The sequence below is a fragment of the Capra hircus genome, chromosome 8 (assembly GCF_001704415.2).
Source record: "Capra hircus breed San Clemente chromosome 8, ASM170441v1, whole genome shotgun sequence".
In the NCBI taxonomy this organism is placed as follows: domain Eukaryota; kingdom Metazoa; phylum Chordata; class Mammalia; order Artiodactyla; family Bovidae; genus Capra; species Capra hircus.
The window spans coordinates 23,547,280-23,572,552 of NC_030815.1; the positions used below are offsets into that span (position 1 = coordinate 23,547,280).

The 25,273-nt window shown below is 38.9% G+C and overlaps 1 protein-coding gene and 1 non-coding gene across 4 annotated transcripts in view; both read right to left on the reverse strand.

Annotated features, from left to right (window-relative positions):
• Positions 1-25,273, reverse strand: part of FOCAD (focadhesin) — a 298,794-nt gene that overhangs the window by 248,547 nt on the left and 24,974 nt on the right. For 2 of the 3 annotated variants that reach the window (XM_018051909.1, XM_018051910.1), the window contains exons 2-4: positions 24,153-24,237; positions 21,331-21,405; positions 18,930-19,084 (exon numbers count right to left, since the gene is read on the reverse strand). In XM_018051909.1, coding sequence (XP_017907398.1) covers positions 18,930-19,084; positions 21,331-21,405; positions 24,153-24,209 — 287 coding nt within the window. In that variant the 5' untranslated portion in view covers positions 24,210-24,237. Of the gene's footprint in view, positions 1-18,929; positions 19,085-21,330; positions 21,406-23,267; positions 23,287-24,152; positions 24,238-25,273 lie in introns of those variants that run through there. The other variant, XM_018051911.1, reaches the window with a different exon arrangement.
• On the reverse strand, positions 23,340-23,440 carry MIR491 (microRNA 491). The gene has a single exon (NR_129766.1). It is a non-coding gene; the product is annotated as a microRNA 491 (primary transcript).

Sequence of the window (25,273 nt, forward strand, 5' to 3'; positions counted from 1 at the left end):
CGCATGAGGTGGCCAAAGTATTGGAGTTTCAGCTTCAACATCAGTCCTTCCAATGAGCACTGAGGACTGATCTCCTTTAGGATGGACTGGTTGGATCTCCTTGCAGTCCAAGGGACTCTCAAGAGTCTTCTCCAACACCACAGTTCAAAAGCATCAATTCTTCTGCATTCAGCTTTCTTTATAGTCCAACTCTCACATCTATACATGACCACTGGAAAAACCATAGCCTTGACTAGATGGACATTTGTTGGCAAAGTAATGTCTCTGCTTTTTAATATGCTGTCTAGGTTGGTCATAACTTTCCTTCCAAGGAGTAAGTGTCTTTTAATTTCATGGCTGCAGTCACCATCTGCAGTGATTTTGGGGTCCAAAAATATAAAGTCAGCCACTGTTTCCACTGTTTCCCCATCTATTTCCCATGAAGTGATGGGACCAGATGCCATGATCTTCGTTTTCTGAATGTTGAGCTTTAAGCCAACTTTTTCACTCTCCTCTTTCACTTTCATCAAGAGGCTCTTTAGTTCTTCTTCATTTTCTGCCATAAGGGTGGTATCATCTGTATATCTGAGGTTACTGATATTTCTCCTGGCAATCTTGATTCCAGCTTGTGTGTCATCCAGCCCAGTGTTTCTCGTGATGTACTCTGCATATAAGTTAAATAAGCAGGGCAACAATATACAGTCTTGACGTACTCCTTTTCCTATTTGGAACCAGTCTGTTGTTCCATGTTCAGTTCTAACTGTTGCTTCCTGACCTGCATATAAGTTTCTCAAGAGGCAGGTCTGGTGGTCTGGTATTCCCATCTCTTTCAGAATTTTCCACAGTTTATTGTGATCCACACAGTCAAAAACTTTGGCATAGTCAATAAATTAAAAATCTGTAACTGAATTGTATATGACTGCAGAAAGAGGTTACAATGATTTGAATAGTGCTAAAAATCAAAATAATTTTAAAAAAAACAACATAGTCATTAGAGAAGATAAAATCAAAGAATGGAGAGAAGAAAATTTCAAAGTCTTCAAATTGAAAGGGCTACCAAGTGCTAGGCAAGAGTCTTGAAAAAATTAATTGCTAACAAATCCCAAATCCAAAGATGAGGAAAAAAAATAGTATGAACTTTCAGTTATAAAATAAAATCTGTAAAATAAAGACTATTAGACTGACATCATATCTAATTTGGCATAAGATTTCTCATCTGCAATGCTAAATGAAGCAATGCATATAGAATTATGAGGGAAAGGTTTATATAACTTAATAAATCTAACCCTCCCAGAATGACTAAGTGTAATGCATGAAGACAAAAGAAATAATTTTCAGACATAATTCTCTGAAAGTTTTTCTTAAAGAGGCTCTCCAGTTAAAAGATAATGTATAATGATTACACAACTTTGTAAATATACCAAAAACCACTGAATTGTACACTTTATAAAAATGATTTTAATAAATGAATTATACCAAGAAAACTATTTATTTTTTAAGATAAAGTACAAGAAAGAACTGAATAGATCGAAAGATACAGAATACAAAGAACTTTGGTCACCAAGGAATTCCTTGGTGGTCCAATGGGTAGGACGCAGTGCTTTCACTGAGGGTTCAATCCCTGGTTAGGAAACTAAGATGCCACAAGCCACTCAGTGTGGAGGAAAAACAAAAACAAAAACAACTTTGGTCAGAATGAATACCAGAAGAATTTACAATTCAGTCTTTAACATTTTTCAAATGTCACTATAAAGATTAAAGCAACTGTTATCAATGCTTTTGAACGGTGGTGTTGGAGAAGACTCTTGAGGGTCCCTTGGACTGCAAGGAGATCCAACCAGTCCATTCTGAAGGAGATCAGCCCTGGGTGTTCTTTGGAAGGAATGATGCTAAAGCTGAAACTCCAGTACTTTGGCCACCTCATGTGAAGAGTTGACTCATTGGAAAAGACTCTGATGCTGGGAGGGATTGGGGGCAGGAGGAGAAGGGGACGACAGAGGATGAGATGGCTGGATGGCATCACCGACTCGATGGACATGAGTTTGAGTGAACGCCAGCAGATGGTGATGGACAGGGAGGCCTGGCGTGCTGTGATTCATGGGGTCGCAAAGAGTCGGACATGACTGAGCGACTGAACTGAACCGAACTAAGAGAGGTTTTGGAGGGAAAAGTGTAAAAAAGACAAAAAGAGGAAGACGACCTGTCATAAAAATTCCAGATCACTTTAGCAAAGTTAGTGGGGAAGGGTTTTGGGGGAAAGAAAACATAAAATTAACATGAGGGATAAAGTGAGATGAAATATTACATATATGACAAATATCCACAAAACAAAAATAAGCAACAAAATAAAACAAATCACATAACAGAAAAGTGAGCAGAGAATATAGATAAGCAGATCACAGAAGAGTAAGATTCATAATATCCAGTGTGGATGAGTGAATGGGGAATAAGTATTTTCAGGTTGAGCATACATTTGTTCAGACTTTATGGAGGGCAATTTGGCAGTATCCATAAAAGGTTTAAATGCAGTTTTTTCCCCATAAATTGCGTTCCTAAAAACCTATCATGGGAATTCCCTGGTGGTCCAGTAGTTAAGACTCCACACTCTCATTGCCAGGGACCCTGAGTTTGATCCCAGGTCAGGGAACTAAGATTTCAAAAGCCTTGAGGCACACCCCCCAAAAAAATGACCTATCATATAGAAATACCCTTACATATACCCAAAAGAAGGTCCATTTGTTATCTTAAAGAAATGGAAGAAAAAAACGGCATTTTACAAAGGAGAAATATTTAAAATAAGATATAATCATATAAAAAATCATATCATAAAATATGATATAATCATATAAAGTAGTTTGCAGCTATTAATTGGAGAAGGAAACGGCAACCCACTCCAGTGTTCTTGCCTGGAGAATCCCAGGGGCGGGGGAGCCTGGTGGGCTGCCGGCTATGGGGTCGCACAGAGTCGGACACGACTGAAGTGACTTAGCAGCAGCAGCAGCAGCTATTAATAAAGATGCAAACGGATCTATGAAAAGACGTCCCAACATATATTAAGTGAAAAAAAAACAAGTTTTAGAACACTATACATGTGAATAGAATATCCAATTTGAAAATACTTGAAGTGCATGGGGCTATAAGTAAAGGATGGGCTTTTTTAATACGTCTAGAAACGGGGCTCCAGTTTCACTGGAATTAGCTGGTCCCTGATCCTGTGTGCCTGGATCTGATTTCAGATCACCCTAACTTTCCCAAGATTGTTGGATGGCATTGCCAACTCAATGGACATGAGTTTGGGCAAGTTCCAGGAGATGGTGAAGGACAGGGAAACCCAGGATACTGCAGTCCATGGGGTTGCAAAGAGTTGGGTACGACTGAGGGACTGAACAACAACTTTCCCTATATTCTAGAGGAAACAAAGATCAATATTTGGAGGAACCTCTGAGCCACCCTACACGCCCTAAGCCTTTCTAGTACTGTCACTTCCTAGTTCTACCAGGGCCCAACAAGAAAGTGAATTTTTTAAAAGAAAAGAAAGAGAGAATATGATAAAAAGGAAAAATTTTACCACTTACTACTTTTACTACCTGTAAGTGCCATTGCTTGAGTTTTCAAAAAAGTATGTATTACTTCTATTTTCCTAAATAGTGAAAAAAGCGGGGGTGAAATTTATAATCTCAAGGTGAGGTGGGACTCACTGAACACAAACAGAAGATTAAACCTCATCTCCTAGATAGACAGTATGAGCAGAAATTTAATTAAACAATGAAATAGCTCAGTATCATTTATTGAGAACCTGCCTTCAGTCATAGTTTAGCACTGACATAAAAACATGCTAATTTGAGGAATTAGACCTCTGAGAACAGTATCAGGATCTGAAATTAACCCTGAGACAAGCAGGCTGGCTGTGTATGAGATATACAGAAAGTTATTTTAAAAATACAAGAGAAGACTTTAATCAATGCAGAAGAGATCTGATTAGATATAACAACTAACTTGTTCATAGCACAATGTGTTCAGGGGATGTCACTACCATAAAAGGGCTTATCCAACTGCCTACTAGATATTCCCACTTTGGTGTCCAAATTGTGCCTTAAATCCAACATGTCCAAAACCAGACTCATGCTCTTCCCACACGCCTGGTCTTCTAATGTTTCCCATCTACCTGTCAGGGAAGCCAGAAATCTAGGAATCACCTTTGATATATTCCCTTCAGTCGTTCTTATATTCAATCCACCTCAAATGCTTCATCCCCTACATATCTCACAAATCCATCTATTTCCCTTCAACTCCAAGCAGCAAGCATCACCCTTCACCTGAACTGCAGTAACAGCCACCTAAACCCAGCTCCCTATTACCACTCTAACTGCCTAGCCAGAAGCCAGCACTTTCAATGTTATGTTCACACTGCAGCCAGAATGGTTTTCTGGAATCACTGATACTCAGCAGATAAAAACACTTCAACAGACTCCCTCTGCACTCAGGATAAAGACCCAAATCCTCTAGAGTAGCCATCATGGCCTGCATTGTCTGACTCCTACCCTTATCCCCAGCTTCATCTCAAATCACTCTCTTCATAACATTGGCATTTCTCAGGCCTTCCTAAGAAGTCATCTCCCTCCCACCACAGGGACCTGCCACACGCTACTTCTTATAACTGGAAAAGTCTATCCTCTTCTATTTCCCAAGATAAAATTTTATTCATGCCTCAGTCTCATGTTGAGTCACTTCATCAGGGAAACCTTCCTTGACCTCCATGACAAGGTCGAACTCTCACGTTAAAGGCACAACCAACACAGGGTACTCTGTCGGAATGCAGTTGAAAATATAATTGTACAACTATGTGATTATGGCATCTCTCTAAACGAAAAACATCATGAGTGCAATGACTACATCTGCTTTCCTCACCATGATCTCACAGCACCTAGTACAGGCATACAAGAGTTGTTCAATAAGTGTTTAATTAGTACATGAATAGGTGGATGGATGGAAGACAGCTAAGGTATTGTCTTGCTTGGATTCAGAAGTGACCTCTGAAGGTAATTTCTAGTTCTATAATTATGTGATCTTACATATGCACCCTGAAATTACAGTATCTTATATCTATATAATTATAAAGTTCTTTATTTGTATGTATGCTCAGCCGCTCAGTCATGTCCGACTCTGTGACCCCGTGGACTGTAGCCCATCAGGCTCCTCTGTCCATGGGATTTCCCAGGCAAGAATATTGGAGGGGGTTACCATTTCCTCCTCCAGGGGATCTTTCCCAATCCAGGGATCAAACCCGCGTCTCCTGCACAGAAGGTGGATTCTTTACTGCTGAGCCACTGGGGAAGCCCAGAGTTCTTAGTTTATCACTAAATAGGCTAACATGAATGATATTACTAGCTATGGTTATAGTCCTTTCTGGGATTGTACACTTAGTAAATGAGGGAATCGTAAATACTGGGAAGATAAAATTAATATAATATCCTTTCCATTATCAAGCAATTAAGAAACCCTGTTTGGGGAAGGAAAGCAGGGGGTTTTCGTCGGGAGTTTTTTGATTGTTTTAAAATACATCTTAAGCCACATAGCTTTAACATTAAAACCAGCTTAAGACTCCTGACAGAATAAGTAAAGTACAAGAAATATTCAGCACAGTCAACAGAGTTTTAACTACTATGTTGAAGACTGCCCACCATACAGCCAAGTTCACCACACTATAAATTAACACCTAAGAGAACCTTACGAGTATTAAATGGTTCCTGTGTCTTAAGATTTGGAGAAGGCAATGGCAACCCACTCCAGTACTCTTGCCTGGAAAATCCCATGGATGGAGGAGCCTGGTGGGCTGCAGTCCATGGGGTCACAAAGAGTCGGACACGACTGAGTGACTTCACTTTCACTTTTCACTTTCATGCACTGGAGAAGGAAATGGCAACCCACTCTAGTGTTGTTGCCTGGAGAATCCCAGGGACTGGGGGGCCTGGTGGGCTGCCGCCTATGGGGTCGCAGAGAGTCGGACGTGACTTAGCAGCAGCATGCTGCTTTTTAAATGGAATTTTGTGTTATTAAAAAGTCCCCCCTGTATGCTCCTAAGAATTTAGTAAGCTATTCATGGCTTTGGTCATATATGCTTTTTAAACATTTAATGAGGATGAAAAGAAAACATATGTTGAGAGAATAATGGTGCAAATGTTCATATGCCACTTTCACTTTTCGCTTTCATGCATTGGAGAAGGAAATGGCAACCCACTCCAGTGTTCTTGCCTGGAGAATCCCAGAGAGGGCGTAGCCTGGTGGGCTGCCGTCTATGGGGTCGCACAGAGTCAGACACAACTGAAGCAACTTAGCAGCAGCAGCAGCAATGACTTCAGATCAGAGCAGCTGAAAGGGGTCTTTGGAGGATGCTATTTTTTTCACCCCCTTCCCTCTTAATTCATTTGTTATATATGAAAATCATTAAGTAGCAACAGGACTCTTGAAACTGATAAAATTTCTTCCTCCCTCTCCCTTTACCTGGTCTCTCTCTCAAGCTGCTTCTAAAAGAGTGGGTCTAGAATAAATTCAAAATAGTGAAAAGATAATAAAGGCTCAAAATATAATTTTTTTAAAGGGACAGAGGATGGAAATACATCAGTTATGTTTAAATCCATGAGCTCATTGTAATTTTTATAAAATACAATCTGATTGTTCAACACTGATAGATGTTTTTAAAAACTGATATTCTGAAGTTTAGCTAATAAAAAGAAAAAATCAGGTAGATATCTTACCTTTCCTATACAAACTGTACTACTGGGTAACCAGATAGTAGATATGGGGAAAGTTCTCTTTATAGCAATATTTCAAATAATAAGCAAAAAAAAAAAAAAAAAATTAGAAACTCGCTATTTTGAAACTCCTAATGAATTAATCGATTTAGCCATTAAGCACGGACAGCTAACATCACCAAACGAGAAAACAGTGAGCAGTTATGTCCTTTTGGATGGAAGAACAGATTACCATCTATGCAGAAGTCTCCCCTCCTCAGACACTCCCCCTCAACAATAACAAAAATTGAACTTAAATCTCATCAAATTTCTAGAGCACACTTTTAATTTATAGGAAATACAAAGAAATAAATTAAAGTACACCATGCGGAAGCAGTCAGCAAAATTCACCCTGTGGGAATCACTGCAAACAACAAAAGTTTTTTCAATAAATGTAAGAAAGAGACAGAGAAAGATGGAGAGATGCGAAGCCGAGAGCCTATAGGTTAAGAGAGATATTAAAGACATAACAACTAACCCTTATTTGGATGGTTATTCCAACAAATTGTTTTAAAAAAATTATGAGGCAATTAGAAAACTGAATACTGGCTAGATATTTAAATATCACACACACACACACACATACACACACGTATATCCAGGTATAATATTACTAATGTTTTTATTTTTAAAAACATATACACTTAATCTTTACAGAAGAAACTGCACAATATCTGGGATTTGCTACAAAAGAATATGGCAGGAGGGAATTATGGAGGAGTAAGACTGGCCATGAGCAAAAAGTTGTTAGGCTGAGTAATAGGAACATGAGGGTTCATAACACTATTCTACTTATTTTTGAAATTTTCTATAGAAAGCTTTTAAAATCAAAGAGTTCCTCTTTGTAACACCTATTTTTTGTAAAATTTTCGTGAGTGTGTGTCTGTGTGTGTGTGTGTGTGTATGTGTGTGTCACACTCCAAGCTAGATTCCTTCCTCTACCTTCCTTCCCTTGGCAACCAAGTCAACAGCTATTTCTATATTACTCTGTTTGGAGAGATAACATATGCTTTCAAAGCAATATTCCAGAGGATGGTTATAATGATGAAGACGATGGAAAACATGGTGTCATCCTGCCATCAGAACAAAACAATTGTTACCTTTGACGATTGCTCTCCATCCACTCAATTGCTACTCCCTCTATTCCAGTCAGAGCAACACAGACCGAATATCACTACCTATGCTTAGATACAATTATGTTTCAAAGCTAGAGCTGGGAAGCTGACAGATACCTATTTCCAAAGTGATGGCTTTCCCCCAAGTTCAATCTTCAGTAACAGCGTCCCAGTCTCCTCTCTGTTTTGAGAATTACCACTCCTCCCTTCATATGGTGACTACAGAAGGGATCCTAGCACACAAATATTCACAGAATAAAGACACAGCCTGTAAAGGGTAAACTGTCATCTTCCCGGGTGGCGCTAGTGGTAAAGAACTACCAAGGCAGGAGACAGAAGAGATGGAGGACCAGATTTCTGGGTCGGGAGGATCTCCTGAAGAAGGGAATGGCAACCCACTCTAGTATTCTTGCCTGGAGAATCCCATGGACAGAGGATCCTGGTGGGCTATAGTCCATAGGTCACAAAGAGTCAGACAGGACTGAAAGGACTTAGCATGCAAGCAAACGTATATCTAAGTCCTAATCTCAGTTCCTATGCATGTAACTTTACTTGGAAATAAGGTCTTTGCAGATGTAACTAAGGATCTTGAGATGCAATCATCCTGGGTGGGCCTTCAGTCCAATGACTGGTATCCTTACCAGAGACAGGAAAGAGAGATTTGAAACACAGAGGCACACAGAAGAAGGTCATGAAAAGTCAGAAGCAGAGACTGCAATTGCACAGCCACAAGTCTAAAAATGTCAAGGGTTGCCAGAAGCCACCAGAAGCCATGAAAGAGGCATGGAACAGACCCACCCAGGCTCCAGAAGGAACCAATCCCGATGACACCTTGGTTTGGGGTTTCTGGCCTTCACAATTGTGGAATAACAAGTTTCTGTTGCTTTAAGTTTGTAGTCATTTGTTACAGCACTCCTAGAGAACTAATAATACCCAGCCCTTGGCAGAACTGACTGGTCCAGAAGCAAACATCTCAAACATGCTGGTCCTGGGAAACCTGTTAACTGTGGTCAAGAAATTCCAACCTCAGTCTGGCTATCTCTTACGGATAAGATATGTCACCCCAGGAGGCAGGTGGTGCCCTGTAACTAGGGAGCAGAGAAATCCATCTGCAGCAAGAGAGAAAAAATACATAGCCTGTGTCTCTAATTTGCATCTGAAGCCCAGGTACATTCCTCTTAAGTCCCATGGGATACCCCTTTAGGAAGATAAAATCACCCTTTTATGCTTGAAGGATTACAAGCGAGTTTCTGTAACTTGTAGCCCACAGAGTTCTGTCTACTCAAGAACCTGTTGCCAGAAGCCCTTTAGTAAAGATCGACTGGAACAAGTCCCTCCTTGGGTAGCTACCAAAACAAGTTGAAATGACTCAGGAACCCTCTGTGCTTTGCTGTGCTTAGTCGCTCAGTCATGTCCAATTCTTTGTGACCCCAGGGACTTCAGTCCGCTAGGCTTCTCCATCCATGGGGATTCTCCAGGCAAGAATACTGGAGTGGGTGGCCAGGCCCTCCTCCAGGGTGTCTTCTCAACCCTGGGATCAAACTCAAGTCTCCCGCAAAGCAGGCAGATTCTTTACCATCTGAGCCACCAGGGAACCCCAAGAATACTGGAGAGGGTAGCCTATCCCTTCTCCAAGGGATCTTCCCGACCCAGGAATCAAACCAGGGTTTCCTGCATTACAGGCAGACTCTTTAAGCTACCAGGGAAACCCCATGAACCCTCTAAGAGGGAGCAAAGGAAACTTCAGGCTTAAGCTACAAGCACAGTGAAAAGAAACAATGCAAAAAGGAAGCTCAGTTTGAAAAAAGAACCCTTGTTGGTGGGAATATAAATTGGTACAACCACTACGGAGAAGAGTATGGAGGTTCCTTAAGAAACTAAAAATAGAGCTACCGTATGATCCCACAATCACTCTTGGGCATTTATCTGGAAAAAAACATAATTTGAAAAGATACATGCACCCCACATGTTCACAGCAGCACTGTTTACAATAGCTAAGACATGCAAGCAATGTAAGTGTCAGCCAATAGATAAATGGATAAAGATGGAATAAATGGAATATTATTCAACCATTAAAAGAATGAAATAATGCCACCTGCTACAACATGATAGGCCTACAGATTATTAATCAAAGTGAAGTGAACCAGACAGACAAAGGCAAATATATGACATTGCTTATATGTGCAATCTAAAAAAAATCATACAAATGAATTTCTTTACAAAACAGAAACAGACTCACAGACATAGAAAACAAACTTATGGTTACCAAAGGAGGCAGTAGGGATAAATGAGGAGTTTGGGATTAACATAGGCATACTACTATTTATAAAATACTATTTATAAGACCCATAAGGACCTACTGTATAGCCCAGGGAAGCACAGTCAATATCTTGTAATAATCAATAATGAAAGAGAATATTAAAGAATATATATATATAACTGAATCATTTTGCTGTACAGATGAAACTAATATAAATAACTATTTTTTAAAAATTTTTTAAAAAGGAAGCTCAATTTTCACTGGCATAACAGCTAAACCCAGATCTCATCATAAAAGGGAGTGTAGGTCAATAATGATGCTGAATATTCCAGAAAAAAAAAAAAAGAAAAAAAATTTCTTGGTCAAGCTGCACAGACGATACTAATCAAAACCACACATAAAAATTGTTCTTCCCTAGGTAAATATAGCATAATTACTATTGTGTATATGAATACCATGTCTCAGGTTTCCTTTGTCTGGGGTTTATTTGATTATACCATTAAACACTGTACTTATGTATGTAAGCATACATAAATACCATATGCTCGCTCTCCTTTTGAAAACACTACAATTAATGCTTGGTTCTTTATCTTCAAAATATTCAAAATATAAGGCGCAAGAAAGTACCCATACAAATTTTTTGACCAGGGATGAGAATAGCAAAAGTTTGTGTTGAAGAGAATTACACAAACATCCCAAAAGAGAGCTTCCCTGGGTATCATGGGAACAAATGGTACAAATGTAGCCAAGTCTCTTTTTAACTCAAAAGGGTAAGTGGTCAGCCTTAAGTACAGTATGTCCTAGCAAATAAGTGTTAAACACTAGATTAATGATCAAGTCATTTCCTGTATTTGTTATAAAATTATATGAGAAAAAAAAGCCAGGACGAGAGGTAATAAATTTTTTAAAGTTCTGGGAAACCCAAGGTTGAATAAATAACAAAAAATGATATTTCTTTCAAAAAATTTTTAAGTAGTATGTTACTGAGATTTTGCTTCAGAAAGTTCCACATATTTATTTATCTTCTAAGTACCAGAAAACAGCCTGATTTCTTCTGAAACATCTTCCCATTATAAAAGAAGTATCATGTATTTCAGTAGTCACTTTTTAAAAATCACCTAAAAACATCTTCGCATAAACACGTGACTCTTATAATAGAAGATTTTTTGACAAACAAAGCCTTCAACCACGTCAGCTAACTTAACAAGAATTAGGGCAGAATGTCCTAGATGAGGAAAGTGGCTGGAATTACTTTTCTGATTATGAGCTGCAGGCTGAAAGAGATTCTGTAAGTTTAGAGAAAGAAAAAGGATTTGAAAAAGGCAAGGAGAGCATCTGAAAACAAGTTAAAAGGCTTAAGGAATACTTGAAAGACAAGATGAGGAAGTAGCCCTGAACCAGGAATTATGTCATTGTCAGATAAGAGTTAAAATTAAATGAGCAATGACACCAATGTAGATATAAACCCTGAAACCATCTCAAAGTCACAAAAAATTCTCTGACTCCCTGGCTACAAATAAGCATGCTAACCACGACTGTCTTCCTCAAATCTTGGGAAACCTAAAAAAGGCATCCTTCTTCAGTTCTTCTCCTGCCAAACAAAATAAAGCTAAATAATATAGAAAAGCTTCTATAATACAAGGTATGAATGCAGTAGTCTCCTTGGTTGCTAACCATTTCCCGAGTACTGATGAGTACTCAGACACTCAGTCGCGTCCAGCTCTTTTATGACCCCATGGACTGTAGCTGGCCAGGCTCCTCTGTCCATGGGATTTCCCAGGCATGTATCTTGGAGTGGGTTGCCATTTCCTCCTCCAGGGAATCTTCTTGACCCAGGGACTGAACCATTTCTTACACGATAACAAAGCAATTAAGTTTCCCAAGGAACAGGGTCATCAACAAAAGAGAAGAGCCTGAGAGACAAGAATGTTTTCATTAAATTGCCCTAAGTCTTAACTCCAATTAGATCTCAAAACATTTTTAACCACACTAGACCTTCATCAGTCCATGATCCAAGACTCACTGGATCCAGCAGCTTTAGCCAGGCATTTTAAACATCTCATTTGAGATTTACTAAAAAGTACCTTTAAGGAGTCTCAGAAAATAGACTTCCATCTCTCACACCTTAATGTACTTTATTTTCCCCCAAAATACATAAATTACAGGTTCCTCTCCTATTTGAATGCACAAAAGAGAACACAAATCAAGTGCTAGTTTATCTAGAGCATTAACATCCTACCAAACATATTTTTTGAAAGAAGGGGTAGGGGGTCGGGGAAGCAGTTGAACTGAAATTACAGGCTGTCATGACATCTCAATATCGAAAACTAAATACCTGATTCCATAGGGGAGTATGGTTTTTATTCACCATCCTGTTACTAAGCAACTGTAACAATGGCTGCATGAAGCTTTCTAGAAGTTAGCACAGTTAAGGGATCTAAGGAAAGAAAAACAGGGAAACTCCTTGCTTATGGGAATCTTTATATTAGGATGAACTCAATGTAAAAACAAAAACTAACAAAACCAAAAACAACCTAAACTTAAAACAAGCAGTTCCTTAAAGGACAAGAAAAGTACATGCTACCATATATCATTCACTTTATTTTAATTTTATCTAACTTCAAAATTCACATTTAACTGCTGATAATAATTTCCTTACTGTGTTTCCTTTGTAGTCCCCTTCTTTCCTTCACCCTCCCTAGGAAATAATTTTTTTTCAATTTCCTTGCTGATTAAAAGAACATTTTGGACCTCTTATGTCCATTTCTTTGTTTACAGAAGCTATAAAAACTAGTTTACAATTGTTTCATGTTGCCTCCGCTTTGAACCCCAGAGTGCTCTTGGACATCAGACTATTCCTTTGAAGGGACCAGTCTCTCAAACAGAGCCAGACACTTTCCCAGCCACTCCCTGAATTTTAGACAACCAGAGCTTTACAAATGTCAAGTCTCTTTTCAAAGTTAGACTATACAATGTAGCAGGCTCCAGACCAATGCTTCTCAAATTGTGGGTTGGATCTAGAGGGGGAGGGGGTGGGAGGGAGAGGGGTGGAAGAGAGGGAAGCTTTTCATACATGTTGCAGAGGAATTTTACAGACTAGACCTGCAAACGGGCTTCCCTGGTGGCTCAGATGGCAAAGAATCTGCCCACAATGCGCAAGACCCAGGTTGGATCCCTGGGTCAGGAAGATATCCTAGAGAAGGGAATGGCTACCCACTCCAATATTCCAGCCTGGAGAATTCCATGGACAAAAAGAAAAAAACAGCCAAGGAGTAGGTTAAAACAGAGAGGAAGAACCACACTGACTTGTCCCTCCAACTTCCCTTACAGCTATCAACATTTAATGCTGAGAAAGCTCCAGAAGCTACATTGTCTGCTGCTGCTGCTAAGTCGCTTCAGTCGTGTCCAACTCTGTGCGACCCCAGGGACGGCAGCCCACCAGGCTCCCCCGCCCCTGGGATTCTCCAGGCAAGAACACTGGCGTGGATTGCCATTTCCTTCTCCAATGCATGAAAGTGAAAAGTGAAAGGGAAGTCGCTCAGTCGTGTCCGACTCTTAGCCACTCCATGGACTGCAGCCTACCAGGCTCCTCCATCCATGGGATTTTCCAGGCAAGAGTACTGGAGTGGGGTGCCATTGCCTTCTCCGACATTGTCTAAATGTCTATTCCATAGAAGGATGCTTCTTCTCCCTCCTTCCTTCCCTTCCTCTGTCTCTCTCTCCCCCCGCCCACTGCCCTCTCTTCTTCTCCCTCTCTCCCCTTCTCTCTCTCTCCCTCTGAAGAATGCTAGGCAGACAAAATGAAAAAATAACAGTTTTACGCTCATTCTTCTACATCAAAGCTGAGCAATCTTTGTGTGGTTCTGTGCCCAAGATACCTCCACGTTGCAATAAATTTCTATTTCAAAAAGAGACAGCCAGAGACAAGCAGAAATTTAAACACTGGAAACAGAAGATCCAAAATGTCTCAGCCAAGAACCACAGGGAAATGACAAAGTCATTTCTGCTTTTAGATCCCAAAGATAAAAACAGTTTTCTGTCTCAGAAGATTCCCTGAGGAGCATTTGGAAGAGCCGGCTGTGTGGGTTCCCTGTTTGTAATTAAATTTAACCTAATTTCTTAAATTTAATTCTCATTTTGGTTTTTTCTAAGCTGTAAACAATGCAGAGTATAGTCTTTGTAATCACTGCAAACCACAAAGCTGTGCTACTTGAAATAAAACAAAGAAAGAAAATTCTTCACAAATAATCATTATGTCTACTGGCAAGAATAAAGAAAACCTAGCAGTTTTATAACACATTTCATGATCAAATTGATGCTAAAGTTAAATTGGTCAGCTTCAGAATCTATTCTGCCTACATCTCCTGTGGCTACCAATGTAGACAACATGAATACTCTAAGAAACTGTAAAAAAAACTTTTAAAACAGCTAAAAACTTATTTTCTGTCTTTTTCTTTGCATGCATGCACACGCACATGCACACTTGCGTGCACACTTGAACAAATGTTTTTTTCTGTTGTCGTTGTTCAGTTGCTCAGTCATGTCTGACTCATTGGGAACCCCATGGACTGCAGCACGCCAGGCTTCCTCGTCCTTCACCATCTCCTGGAGCTTGCTCAAACTCATGTCCATTGAGTTGGTGATGCCATCCAACCATCTAGTCCTCTGTCATCCCCTTTTCCTCTTGCCCTCAATCTTTCCCAGCATCAGAGTCTTTTCCAATGAGTCAGCTGTTCACATCAGGTAGCCAAAGGATTGGAGCATCAAAGCTTCAGCATCAGTCCTTCCAATGAATATTCAGGGTTGATTTCCTTTAGGATTGAATGGTTTGATCTCCTTGCTGTTGAAGGACTCTCAAGAGTCTTCTCCAGCACCACAGTTTGAAAGCAACAATTCTTTGGCACTTATCCTTCTTTATGGTCCAACTCTCATATCTAAATATTTTTTAGAAGGATCCTATTGTATAATCACAAAAATATCAGTTTTGAGGGGACTTGACTTTACTTTGACTTTTAAAAGGTTAAGTTTTAATGTGTCTCTCTTTATGTAATTTATTGGTTGTCCTTAAACAAGCCACCGAGATTTTGGCTCAGTCATTTTTTCAAATGTGGATAGTAGTATTAGTTCCTCCCTAAATAGCTTTCACCTTAAATTTACAACATTAGAACCTCCTTGCACTGTGTAGTTGTATTGTTTAGATCCAAAAGTAAGACTATCAGCATCTTAAAGGGGTCAGGGGAACGTCTCTAAGAGATAATCAGAGCAAGTTAGATTACATCTTTAATTCAAGAATGTCTTATTAGAAAATGATAAGACGTTTCTAATGTCTCATTAGAAAATGGCACAGGCCATCCTTTGCACATCAGTCTAAGTCCATCATCGCTACTGTAAACTGGAAGGCAGAAGTTTGCTGATAGTGGATCAGCATGCCATCTGTGTACATTAAAATTTGTCAGTTATATTAGATTTTTTAATTAAAAAATGTACTTTTGAATTAGCAACACGTTCACATAGTTAAATAGGCTTCCCTGGTGGCTCAGAGGTTAAAGCATCTGCCTGCAATGTGGGAGACCCGGGTTTGATCCCTCGGTCGGGAAGATCCCCTAGAGAAGGAAATGGCAACCCACTCCAGCACTCTTGCCTGGAGAATCCCATGGACGGAGGAGCCTGGCAGGCTACAGTCCATGGGGTTGCAAAGAGTCAGACACGACGAAGCAGATTCACTCACAGAGTTAAAAATTCAAAAAGGCATATGAGGCAAATATTCTGTCTTTCCTCTGTACCTCAGTTTCTCTCCTCAGAGGTAAAAGTCTTACCAGGTCTTATTTATTCTTTTAAAGATGTATGCACATGTCACCGAAAATTTATAGGTACATGTGTTTTCTTTAAAAAATAAAAAAGTAGCCTACTAGACATAGTATTCTTTTTCATTTTTTAGTGAAAAAATAGATCTTTTCCATCATTCCTTATTTTTCCAGCTGTATAATATTCCACTGTATCAATATGCCATAATTTACCAGTTTCTTATTATTTTCAATCACAGGCAGTGCTTCAGTGAGTAATTTTAAACATAAGGTTACCATTAGTTTTCAAGAGTCTTTGGAAACATGGCCAAGATATAGAAGAAAGCTTTGAATTTTGTTGTACTCAAATATAGGAACTTTAACAATTGAAGGATCCTGAAAAAAAGATTTAAGTTTCTTAGAGTATTCATATTGTCTAAATTGGTAGCCACAGGAGATATAGACAGAGTAATTCTGAGACTAACCAATTTAAATTTTGCATCAATTTGATCAAATCTTTATTCAGAATGATCTGGTTATCTACTAACTGTCAAAGAGTGTGCTAGAGACAAAAATACAGGTTAAAAATACTGTGAAACATACTGTGAAAGAACAAGTGGCCCAGCTGAAAAGAGGGAAGTATCTAGGTAGAAGAGCTGATATCTGAGCTGAGCTTTGAAATATGAAGAAGAGATTTCAGAAAAAGAAGGGGAAGGAACACTACATGCAGAAATGCAGTGTGCACAGGTGTCAGAACAGGGATCAGGTGTGTACGGCTAACAGGAGTGCTCATGGCAGAAAACACAGGCTGAACAGAAAGTGGGAACTAGTTTGGGAAGGGCATGTATACCATACTAAAGGGCTTGGACTGATAAATGTAGACGAAAAAGACTATATGCAGACTATACAGAAAAATCAAGCTTCCAAAAAGATGATCTAAGGGAACAAAATAAGATTTGTGAAGAAAGGTTAAAAGGCCAGAGGTTGATGACTATTAAACACATGAAAAGATGTTCAACATTGCTCATTATTTGTCTGCTCACTTGCTCAGTTGCGTCTGACTCTTCTGAGACCCCATGGACTGCAACCCACCAGGCTCCTCTGTCCATGGAATTTTCCAGGCAGGAATACTGGAGTGGGTTGCCAATTCCTATTCCAGGGGATCTTCCTGACCCAGGGATCAAACCCACATCTCTTTGACTCCTGCATTTTCAGGCAGGTTCTTTACCACTAGCGCCACCTGGGAAGGTATTCACTCATTATTAGAGAAATGCAAACAAAAACTATAATGAGGTATCATCTCACACCAGCACCAGTCAGAATGGTCATTATCAAAAAGTCTACAAATTATAAATGCTAGAGGGGGTGTGGAAAAAAGAGAACCCTCTTGCACTGTTGGTGGGAATGTAAATTGCTACAGCCACTATGGAGAACAGTATGGAGATTCCTTTATAAACTCCAAATAAAGCTAGCATACAACCCAGCAATCCCACTACTGGGCATATACCCTGAGGAGACCAGAACTGAAAAAGATATATATACCCCAGTGTTCACTGCAAAACTATTTACAATAGCTATGACATGGAAGCAATCTAGATGTCCATCAACAGATGAATGGATAAGAAAGTTCTGGTTCATATACACAATGGAATATTACTCAGCTATATAAAGGAACACATTTGAGTCAGTTAATGAGGTGAATGAATCTAGAGCCTATTACACAGAGTGAAGTAAGTCAGAAAGAGAAAGACAAATGTCGTATGTTAACACATATATGTGGAATTTAGAAAAATAGTACTGACAAGCCTACTGGCAGGGCAGCCAAGGAGACACAGACATTTTGGACACAGAGGGGAAAGGAGAGGGTTGGATTACATGAGCAAATAGCATTGAAACCTATACATCACCTTACGTAAAATAGACAGCCTGTAGGAATTTGCTGTATGATACAGGGAACCCAAACCCAGTGCTCTGTGATAATCTAGAGGGGTGGGATGGGGAGGGGTGAAAGGGGGGTTCAAGAGGGAGAGGACATTTGTACACCTAATGCTGTTTTTATGTTGACGTATGGTAAAAACCATCACAATATTGTAAAGTAATTATCCTCTAATTTTAAAAAATAAAATATATATTTAAAAAGGCCAGAGGTTATTTAATTCAATAGACCTCAAGTCCAGGAAGGCACTAACCAAAGACTGATGGTGACAGCTATATTCTATCTCCACCGAAGGCAGAAAAAAAGATCAAGTATTCAGTTCTGGGTTTCCTTGGTGGCTGAATCAGCAAAGAATCTCCCTGCCAAGCCGGAGACACAGGTTCAATCCCTAGGTCAGGAAGATCCCCTGAAGAAGGGAATGGAACCCCAGCCCAGTATTCTTGCCAGGGAAATCCCAGAGAAGAGGAACCCCCAGTCCACCAGGGGGTTGCAAAGAGTTGGACACAACAGCAACTAAACAGCAGCAGCAGTGAAGCAGCATCAGTGAGTGGAATAAATATGGTCAAACCAAATTCAAAAAACTAAACATTATTTACTTCAAATAAAAAGGGGAAGGTATGTCTAAAGCACAAAATGCTTTTAAAGAAATCGATGCCATTGTTTTCTAATGTATGCACTGATGTTAAAGGCTGACCAAGGCTAATAGGGTATCAACTTTACCACTGTGGAATGAGTATTGCTTATGGGCAAGCTCCTTTCTTAAAACAAGTCAGGAAATTACACTGCAAACTGTGAGTTATAAACTTGGCTATTCATTAAAAAGAGCAATAACACTTTCAATCAGAGTCCCAAAACTTAAGTAGAGCAAAATGACCACAAATGCCCAAATTTCCAGAGCTTAATTTAACATGTTTTCACCACATATGAAATATCAACTGTATGACATTTTTAGAGAAAGAACAATAACTAGTAAGTAGGACGAACGGTGAACCTTAATGGCAAATCAGTGAATTTCTGTCTAAAAATTTAAACTATTAACTGATCAAATATGAAGGAAAGGAGCACCTGGTTGATGGAATCAGGTTGAGAATCCCGTTGAGAACATAACTGAACTCCGCGTGATCCTGAGCGACAAGGGCCACCAGACCCTCGCAGCAAGCTGTTCGAACGACGACATTATCGCTGCAACACTTCTCCCACAGCAAGTTCAAGGCAGGAGTCTGAAATCAAACCAGTGATTAAAACACATGTCTGATGACTATCAAATGCATACACAGCCCCAGCAGCTCATCAAAGCGTAATTCGTTCACCGTAGGCTGGCTTTCCTCTACAAAAATGATGTTGTATCATACCATGTGTAAGGTACACTGGAGCTGACTTTCCAAGAGAGGCAGTGGATGTATTCTGATATCCTAACTCTCTCTCCTCTGGTGTCTTTGCAGCAAACTGAGGCTGGCTGCAGAGGTTCTATCTGAGTCTAAGCAATGCAGCTACTAGGAGATCAAAACTATGGTTTGGTTCTAGCACTATGTTCTAGCCAAGCCATTTAACCAGACACCAACCATACCAGCATATCAGTTAGTCTAAGTTGGACTTCAAGTCATACCTATGCTTCAAGCCCTGAACATTTTCAGAAAGTGTTCCTCCTCTCCTCCCACCAACCTCTATTTAAATCATCAACTGGTCAAACATGGAGGAAAGAGCACCTGATTATGCCACCCCACTGTCCCTTACGGCGCCCCTGCTCCAAGTGATTGAAGCTGAATGTGGACCCAGAGGAAGGAGACAGAAGCAGCTGAGGCTACAAGCAAGCTGCTGGCTCCAGGACTACCAAAAAATGCCTAGAAAAACTTTTTTGCCCAAGGAAGAGAGTTTGACTTCTCCCTTCATACTGTGAACCTGTCATCTTTGATAGGAAAGCATCAGAAAGACACAAAAGTAAATAGTTCTTCATTTTGAAAATTTCTAGTAAAGCAGAGGTTCTAGCTCTCATAACTTGCTCAGGAACTTATGACTCTCCTCAAAAAAAAAATAATAATAATAAAAAGTTCACTACTAATGATGAACCTACATTTGAATGTATTCTGGGCTAAGTCCATTTAGATTTTACATGGGGTTAGGGTTATTTATTTTTGCTTTCTCTTTTTTTTTAAAGAACACAATGAAGCTATTTTTGCTTCCTTCTGACATAATTTACTAGGGAAACATAAAATCTGGACAGAAAAAAAAATTACAATCCCTAGCTCCCATGGAATAACTAAACTAATGAAAATCAACATAAATTGTGCCCACTTTCCCATGGTAGCTGACTCTGAGAGCCTTTTCAATCGTAGGATCCCACTAACTAACTGTACAGAACAAGATAGTTAACAGTCACTGAAGGGAAGAAATATTTATATTCCATTTCTTTTATTCCAAAGGAAATTTTATTCACCTGTGTGGACCATACCAAAGGGTTCTAAACATCATCACTTCACTTCTAAGCCAGAATAACAAAATAAATGAATAAAAAACTGTTGCCTCAGGTAACATTGCACCTTCATGGAAGGAAGCACTCATTTATCAGCAGAAGAGGAAACATTCAGTTACGGGGATTTGACATTCAGTAAATTCTGGCAGTTTAAGTAAAACCACCAGATCTTCTCAGAGTACATAATGTGATTATAGGCAGGATTAAGATCAGAGTTCTCAGAAAACCTAATTTATATGACTACATACAAACACCAGATAAATGCCCATTAGCGAAGTATGCCTCTACACTGACCTCAACGTGTCAGCAGAAGGGATACAGAAATGTAATTTGAAGTAGCTAATATAAAGGAATATGAGAGAAAGGAAATAAATTTATTTGTTATGAAAAAAAAATCTTATTTCCATCACCTATATTCTCCATAGAGTTTACCTTAGAGGCCCAACTTAAGCAGAGTTTCCAATCAGCATGTCAAGCTACATAGCACTGGTCAACCAAAACCCAAGTGGTAAACAGGTCAGTAAATATGTCAGCATTGGCATTCACCAACCCTATGAATGATACAGAATTTTTTCCTCCAGTTCTACCTGTCAAAGCATGACTTTTCTAACTTAGAACTTGTGTGTGGGACTACCTAAAGCCTGAGAAATCTCCTACACCCCAGCAGAGCCATTGTGTTCACTCTGTCCGTTAAACAGATTCCCTCAGCAGTAACTCTATCGGCCTTCTTCTAAAGGCTGCCTACGCTCATTGCACCCATGTTCCTTTTCATTAATAGTCATAAGAATACTCCCCTTCACCCCTTCCCTGTCTGGTTCCTGGAGTCTGTTGTAACACTTTTTAAAGTTTAAAAGAGAAACATGGCAAACAGAGAAACAAACATAGATAAAATCATTTCTATAGTGACCTGAACTGTGAGGAAAACAAAAGAAGCGCAAAGGTGGTCCAGTTACCAGCAATATCTGAATAGAACTAAGCACAAAATTAAAGACAGACCTGGTTTGTGCACTGGTGGATCTTTTCTGAAAAGCTGTTTTCCTTTAGAACTGCAGCAATAAGATGACCCACAGCCTAAAACAAACAAGATTAATGAGTACATTCCCTCAGAAGTTCTCTCTCAATAGTGAATTTAAAGGTAACTAACAGCAGTACTAGTGGATATGAGTATACCAGGCAATCAGTAATAACACTCCCATTCAGGGGGTATATGCTCTGAAGAAGGCACTATACTTGGCACTCCACAAATGGAATCTCTCATCTTCACAACAACCCTCAAGGTAAGCATTTTCATCCTATATTTTATCCCAGTAAGAAAACTACGGTTCACAGATGTTGAGAAAATTGCTGGATTTTCTGTTTAAATTGTTGTCACTTGGTATTACAAGATAATTTGAGATTGCTTAATCTGTTAATCCATGAGACAAATGAGAAACTCCACAGCTTTTAAAATCATCTTTGCAACTAAATGAAACGCATCATGCTTCATCATGCCCTTAATGAAGATAGAGAAAACTCATCACCATCTTCATGGCTATGGCCCACACAGATTTGAACCAACAGGTCCTCCCCTAACTTCAAACATTCTCTCCCCTCTAGGATCTAGGATGTAATATCCCTGTTGGTTTCTCATAGGTTTCAGGTCCTTAATAAGCTTTCAGTCTCATAAATCTCTAAAAACTGTCCATATCGTCTTTGGTCAAAAAACCCAGAATTAAAACTAAGATTCTCATAGGAGTGCTGATTGATCCCATAAACATATAAATGTTGTTACTTCCTATCATCTCAACTCCATTCTCCTAGATCTTCAGCACCACCCAGCATTGCTGTCGTAGAACCACAGACTAGCAACGAGGAGGACAGCCATTCTAGGTATGGGCTGGGAAAAATTTTGCTATGGCAAGAACTATTCAGTGTGCCCACGTGACCAATGTCTGATATGGATGTATAAACACCCATCAGCCTTGCAAAGCCTCCAGAAAAGCTCAAACAAAAGCACAGCATCTGCTCCTTCATTTCTTTTTGCATTTCACACACTAGAATTGAATTCAGACCTCAATGATCAATGGTCTTTACAAGTCACTTATTTACATGAAATTTAAGTTTAGATCAATGACCTCTTACTTCCTTGTTAAAGAGATAGTAACAAAAATTGAGGACCAGTGAACAGCTTTAGTTCCTGTTTACAATATAACCATATTTCATTGAATGTTAATGGCCATCAAATGCAAGATGCACCATTATTTCATGAACCACTAAGAAAGAAAAAAGGCTGCCAATTAATGTTATGCAACGCCTCATAATTTTTGATTTTATGTTAATTTATTAATGTTATTATTTATTTAGTTTTATGTTAATTTATGTTTATTTTCTAAGAGCTCTTTCAGACTCTTAGAAAATCATGGCCAAATACGCAAATGTGCAGGCAGTATCAACTGTATAATGACTGCTGCCATCAATTACTAAATGCAGATGTTAAACATGAAAAAAAATGTGTGAATCAATGAAACATGGTGCTAACACTGAGCAGTGGTTACAAAAGAACAATAAGAAGTATTCACAGAGGACACGGAACAATCGCAAGCATCTAATAAAACCAATATGAAACACAATGGACAAAAAAAGCTACCATTCATATTTAGAAAAAGGACTAACAGAAAATAAGCTTAATGATAAATATCCCCCACTGCCCACCAAATTCAATTTCTCTAATTTACCTTCCAATTTATCCCTCTAACAAATGAGACAGTATAGCCTAAATTGATTTTCAAATACAAAATCCAGGTATAAATCAGCCTATGCTGCTACATAAGTTTTCCATAACAAAGAGTAGCTTAAATGGATACCGCCCACTAAACAATACATATACACTTTTAATTTAACAGCAACACATATAGGCATTTCTTTATCTATGCTAATGAAGGGACTCCACGCACAGGAAAACAGAAACTGTGGACAGCGTCCTCCAAGCCTTCATCTTCTTCTTCATGGTAAGCACCTGTGTTGTACAGGATATGACTCCAACCCAGTCAGGTAGAAGGGAATCTTGCATAAGGAGTGTTCTACTCCTCATGGAAGGGTTCCCCACTACCCAGCTAAGTCAATTCCCACAGCAGGCATCTCCGAGGGTAACTGCTGAGAGTATCCAAGACGCTGCAGGTTGGTAAATCTTCAGGCAGGCTTCTGCTGGTCCCTTTGCTATACTCTCATGAGAAAAGACAGTAGCTATTATGGTACCTTGATTAACCAAAATGCTTCTCGTTAGCTAAAGGTTAACCAGAAAACCAGTCCTGTTTTACCCCTAATAACTGAAAAGCTCTTCTAAAACTAATTATCACAATCTTCTACCTGAGTTAGCATAGAGATCTAATTTTTCAATCCAGGATATTTTACTCATTTAATATCATTATTATAAAAATCTATTATTCTTAATAGTTGTACTAAGAGTAGAATATACCTTTTAAAATAGGAATATCTGACGTTCTGAAGATGTATAACCATTTACTTCTGTTCCCAATAATTAATTACAGACCAAAAAATATATATTCAGAGGTTAATCAAAGTTTTTTATCTCTAAGAAGAAAAGTATGACATAAATAAAATCACAGATTGGTCAGTTTCACTATTTACTTTCCTATGTCTAATATAAATTTTCAAATTAACTGATATAAAAGTTAGTTATTAATATATACTCCTGTACATAGACGAATAAAAATATTTAATGTTAAAAATATAAATTTCAATTAACAATCCACCAAAAATGTTAATGTGTTACCATGAAGCAAAAATAGATAAATAAATGAACAAATAAGTAAAATTACCTGTGACTGGATAAGAGAATTTGGAAATTCAAACCTTTTCCTTATGTCATCCGACATTTTTACTTCTCTTACATATAGGCAGATTCTGTAACCAAAACAAAAGATATTTGTTACTCTGGAAAAGGAGTTCAAATAACTATTTGTCAAATAACATGAAAGTAATTCTGTACAAACTCAACAATGGCAATAAAGCACAGAGCCCTGGAGAACAATACCTTGGCACACCCTTCACTGTTAACCACTTCAGCCCTCAAATGGCATGACTGATGGCATAGTAAACTAAAAACGCCCAACAGTCCTTAGTTTTCCCATGAGAGCAAATCCCAAAACAGATGAATTCACACCACAGAAACAAACAAACAAAAATCCAAAAGTTCATGTCTAAATAGCAGAATTTTAAAAGTTCAACCACACATTTGAAATAGAAATTCATCCTTCTGTGGATCAAAACTCCTGAGAAAGAAAGAACCAAACTTTCACAAAACTGTTTAAGCTGTGCCTCACTTTGGTACAAGCTTCCACTGAAGCATGAATCTACCCGTTTGTGACAAGTGTGCAAGAAGCACGGGTGAGTTTTCTTCAGGAAGTACAGAAATGACCTAGAAATTCACACAGCCAAACAGATCCTGTGTCTTCTAAAAGAGGAACAGCAAGCAATCAGCACCGACTTTTAATATTTACATCATGCCTCTCATGCCTACTGGATTCTCAAGTACAACAATCACAACAAAATCATAGAGGACAGAGTAGTAAAGTGGAGGCAGAGAACTCGTAAGGGGGTTTCCCAAGGATCTCACTTGATCCAGTCACCACACAGCACTGAACCCTCTGAATTACACCCCACTGTAAAAAGCAGGATGCTGTAGGCCACCTATTTATTACAGTATAACTTTTTTAAAATGCTTACATTAGTACTGTAATCTATGTTACCTTATAAAAATAACAGGCAACAAAACCAAGCTCTCCTGATCTTAAAAATGAAGGCATTTTGTGTTGAACCTGCAGCTTTTTCTCACTACTGTCTTCCTTTTCTTCTAAACCCAAACTCCCTGAATAATTTATGCTACTTTTCTTCTTCAACATATGGGTCCAACTTAACTCCCTTGAACTGGCCATTTCAC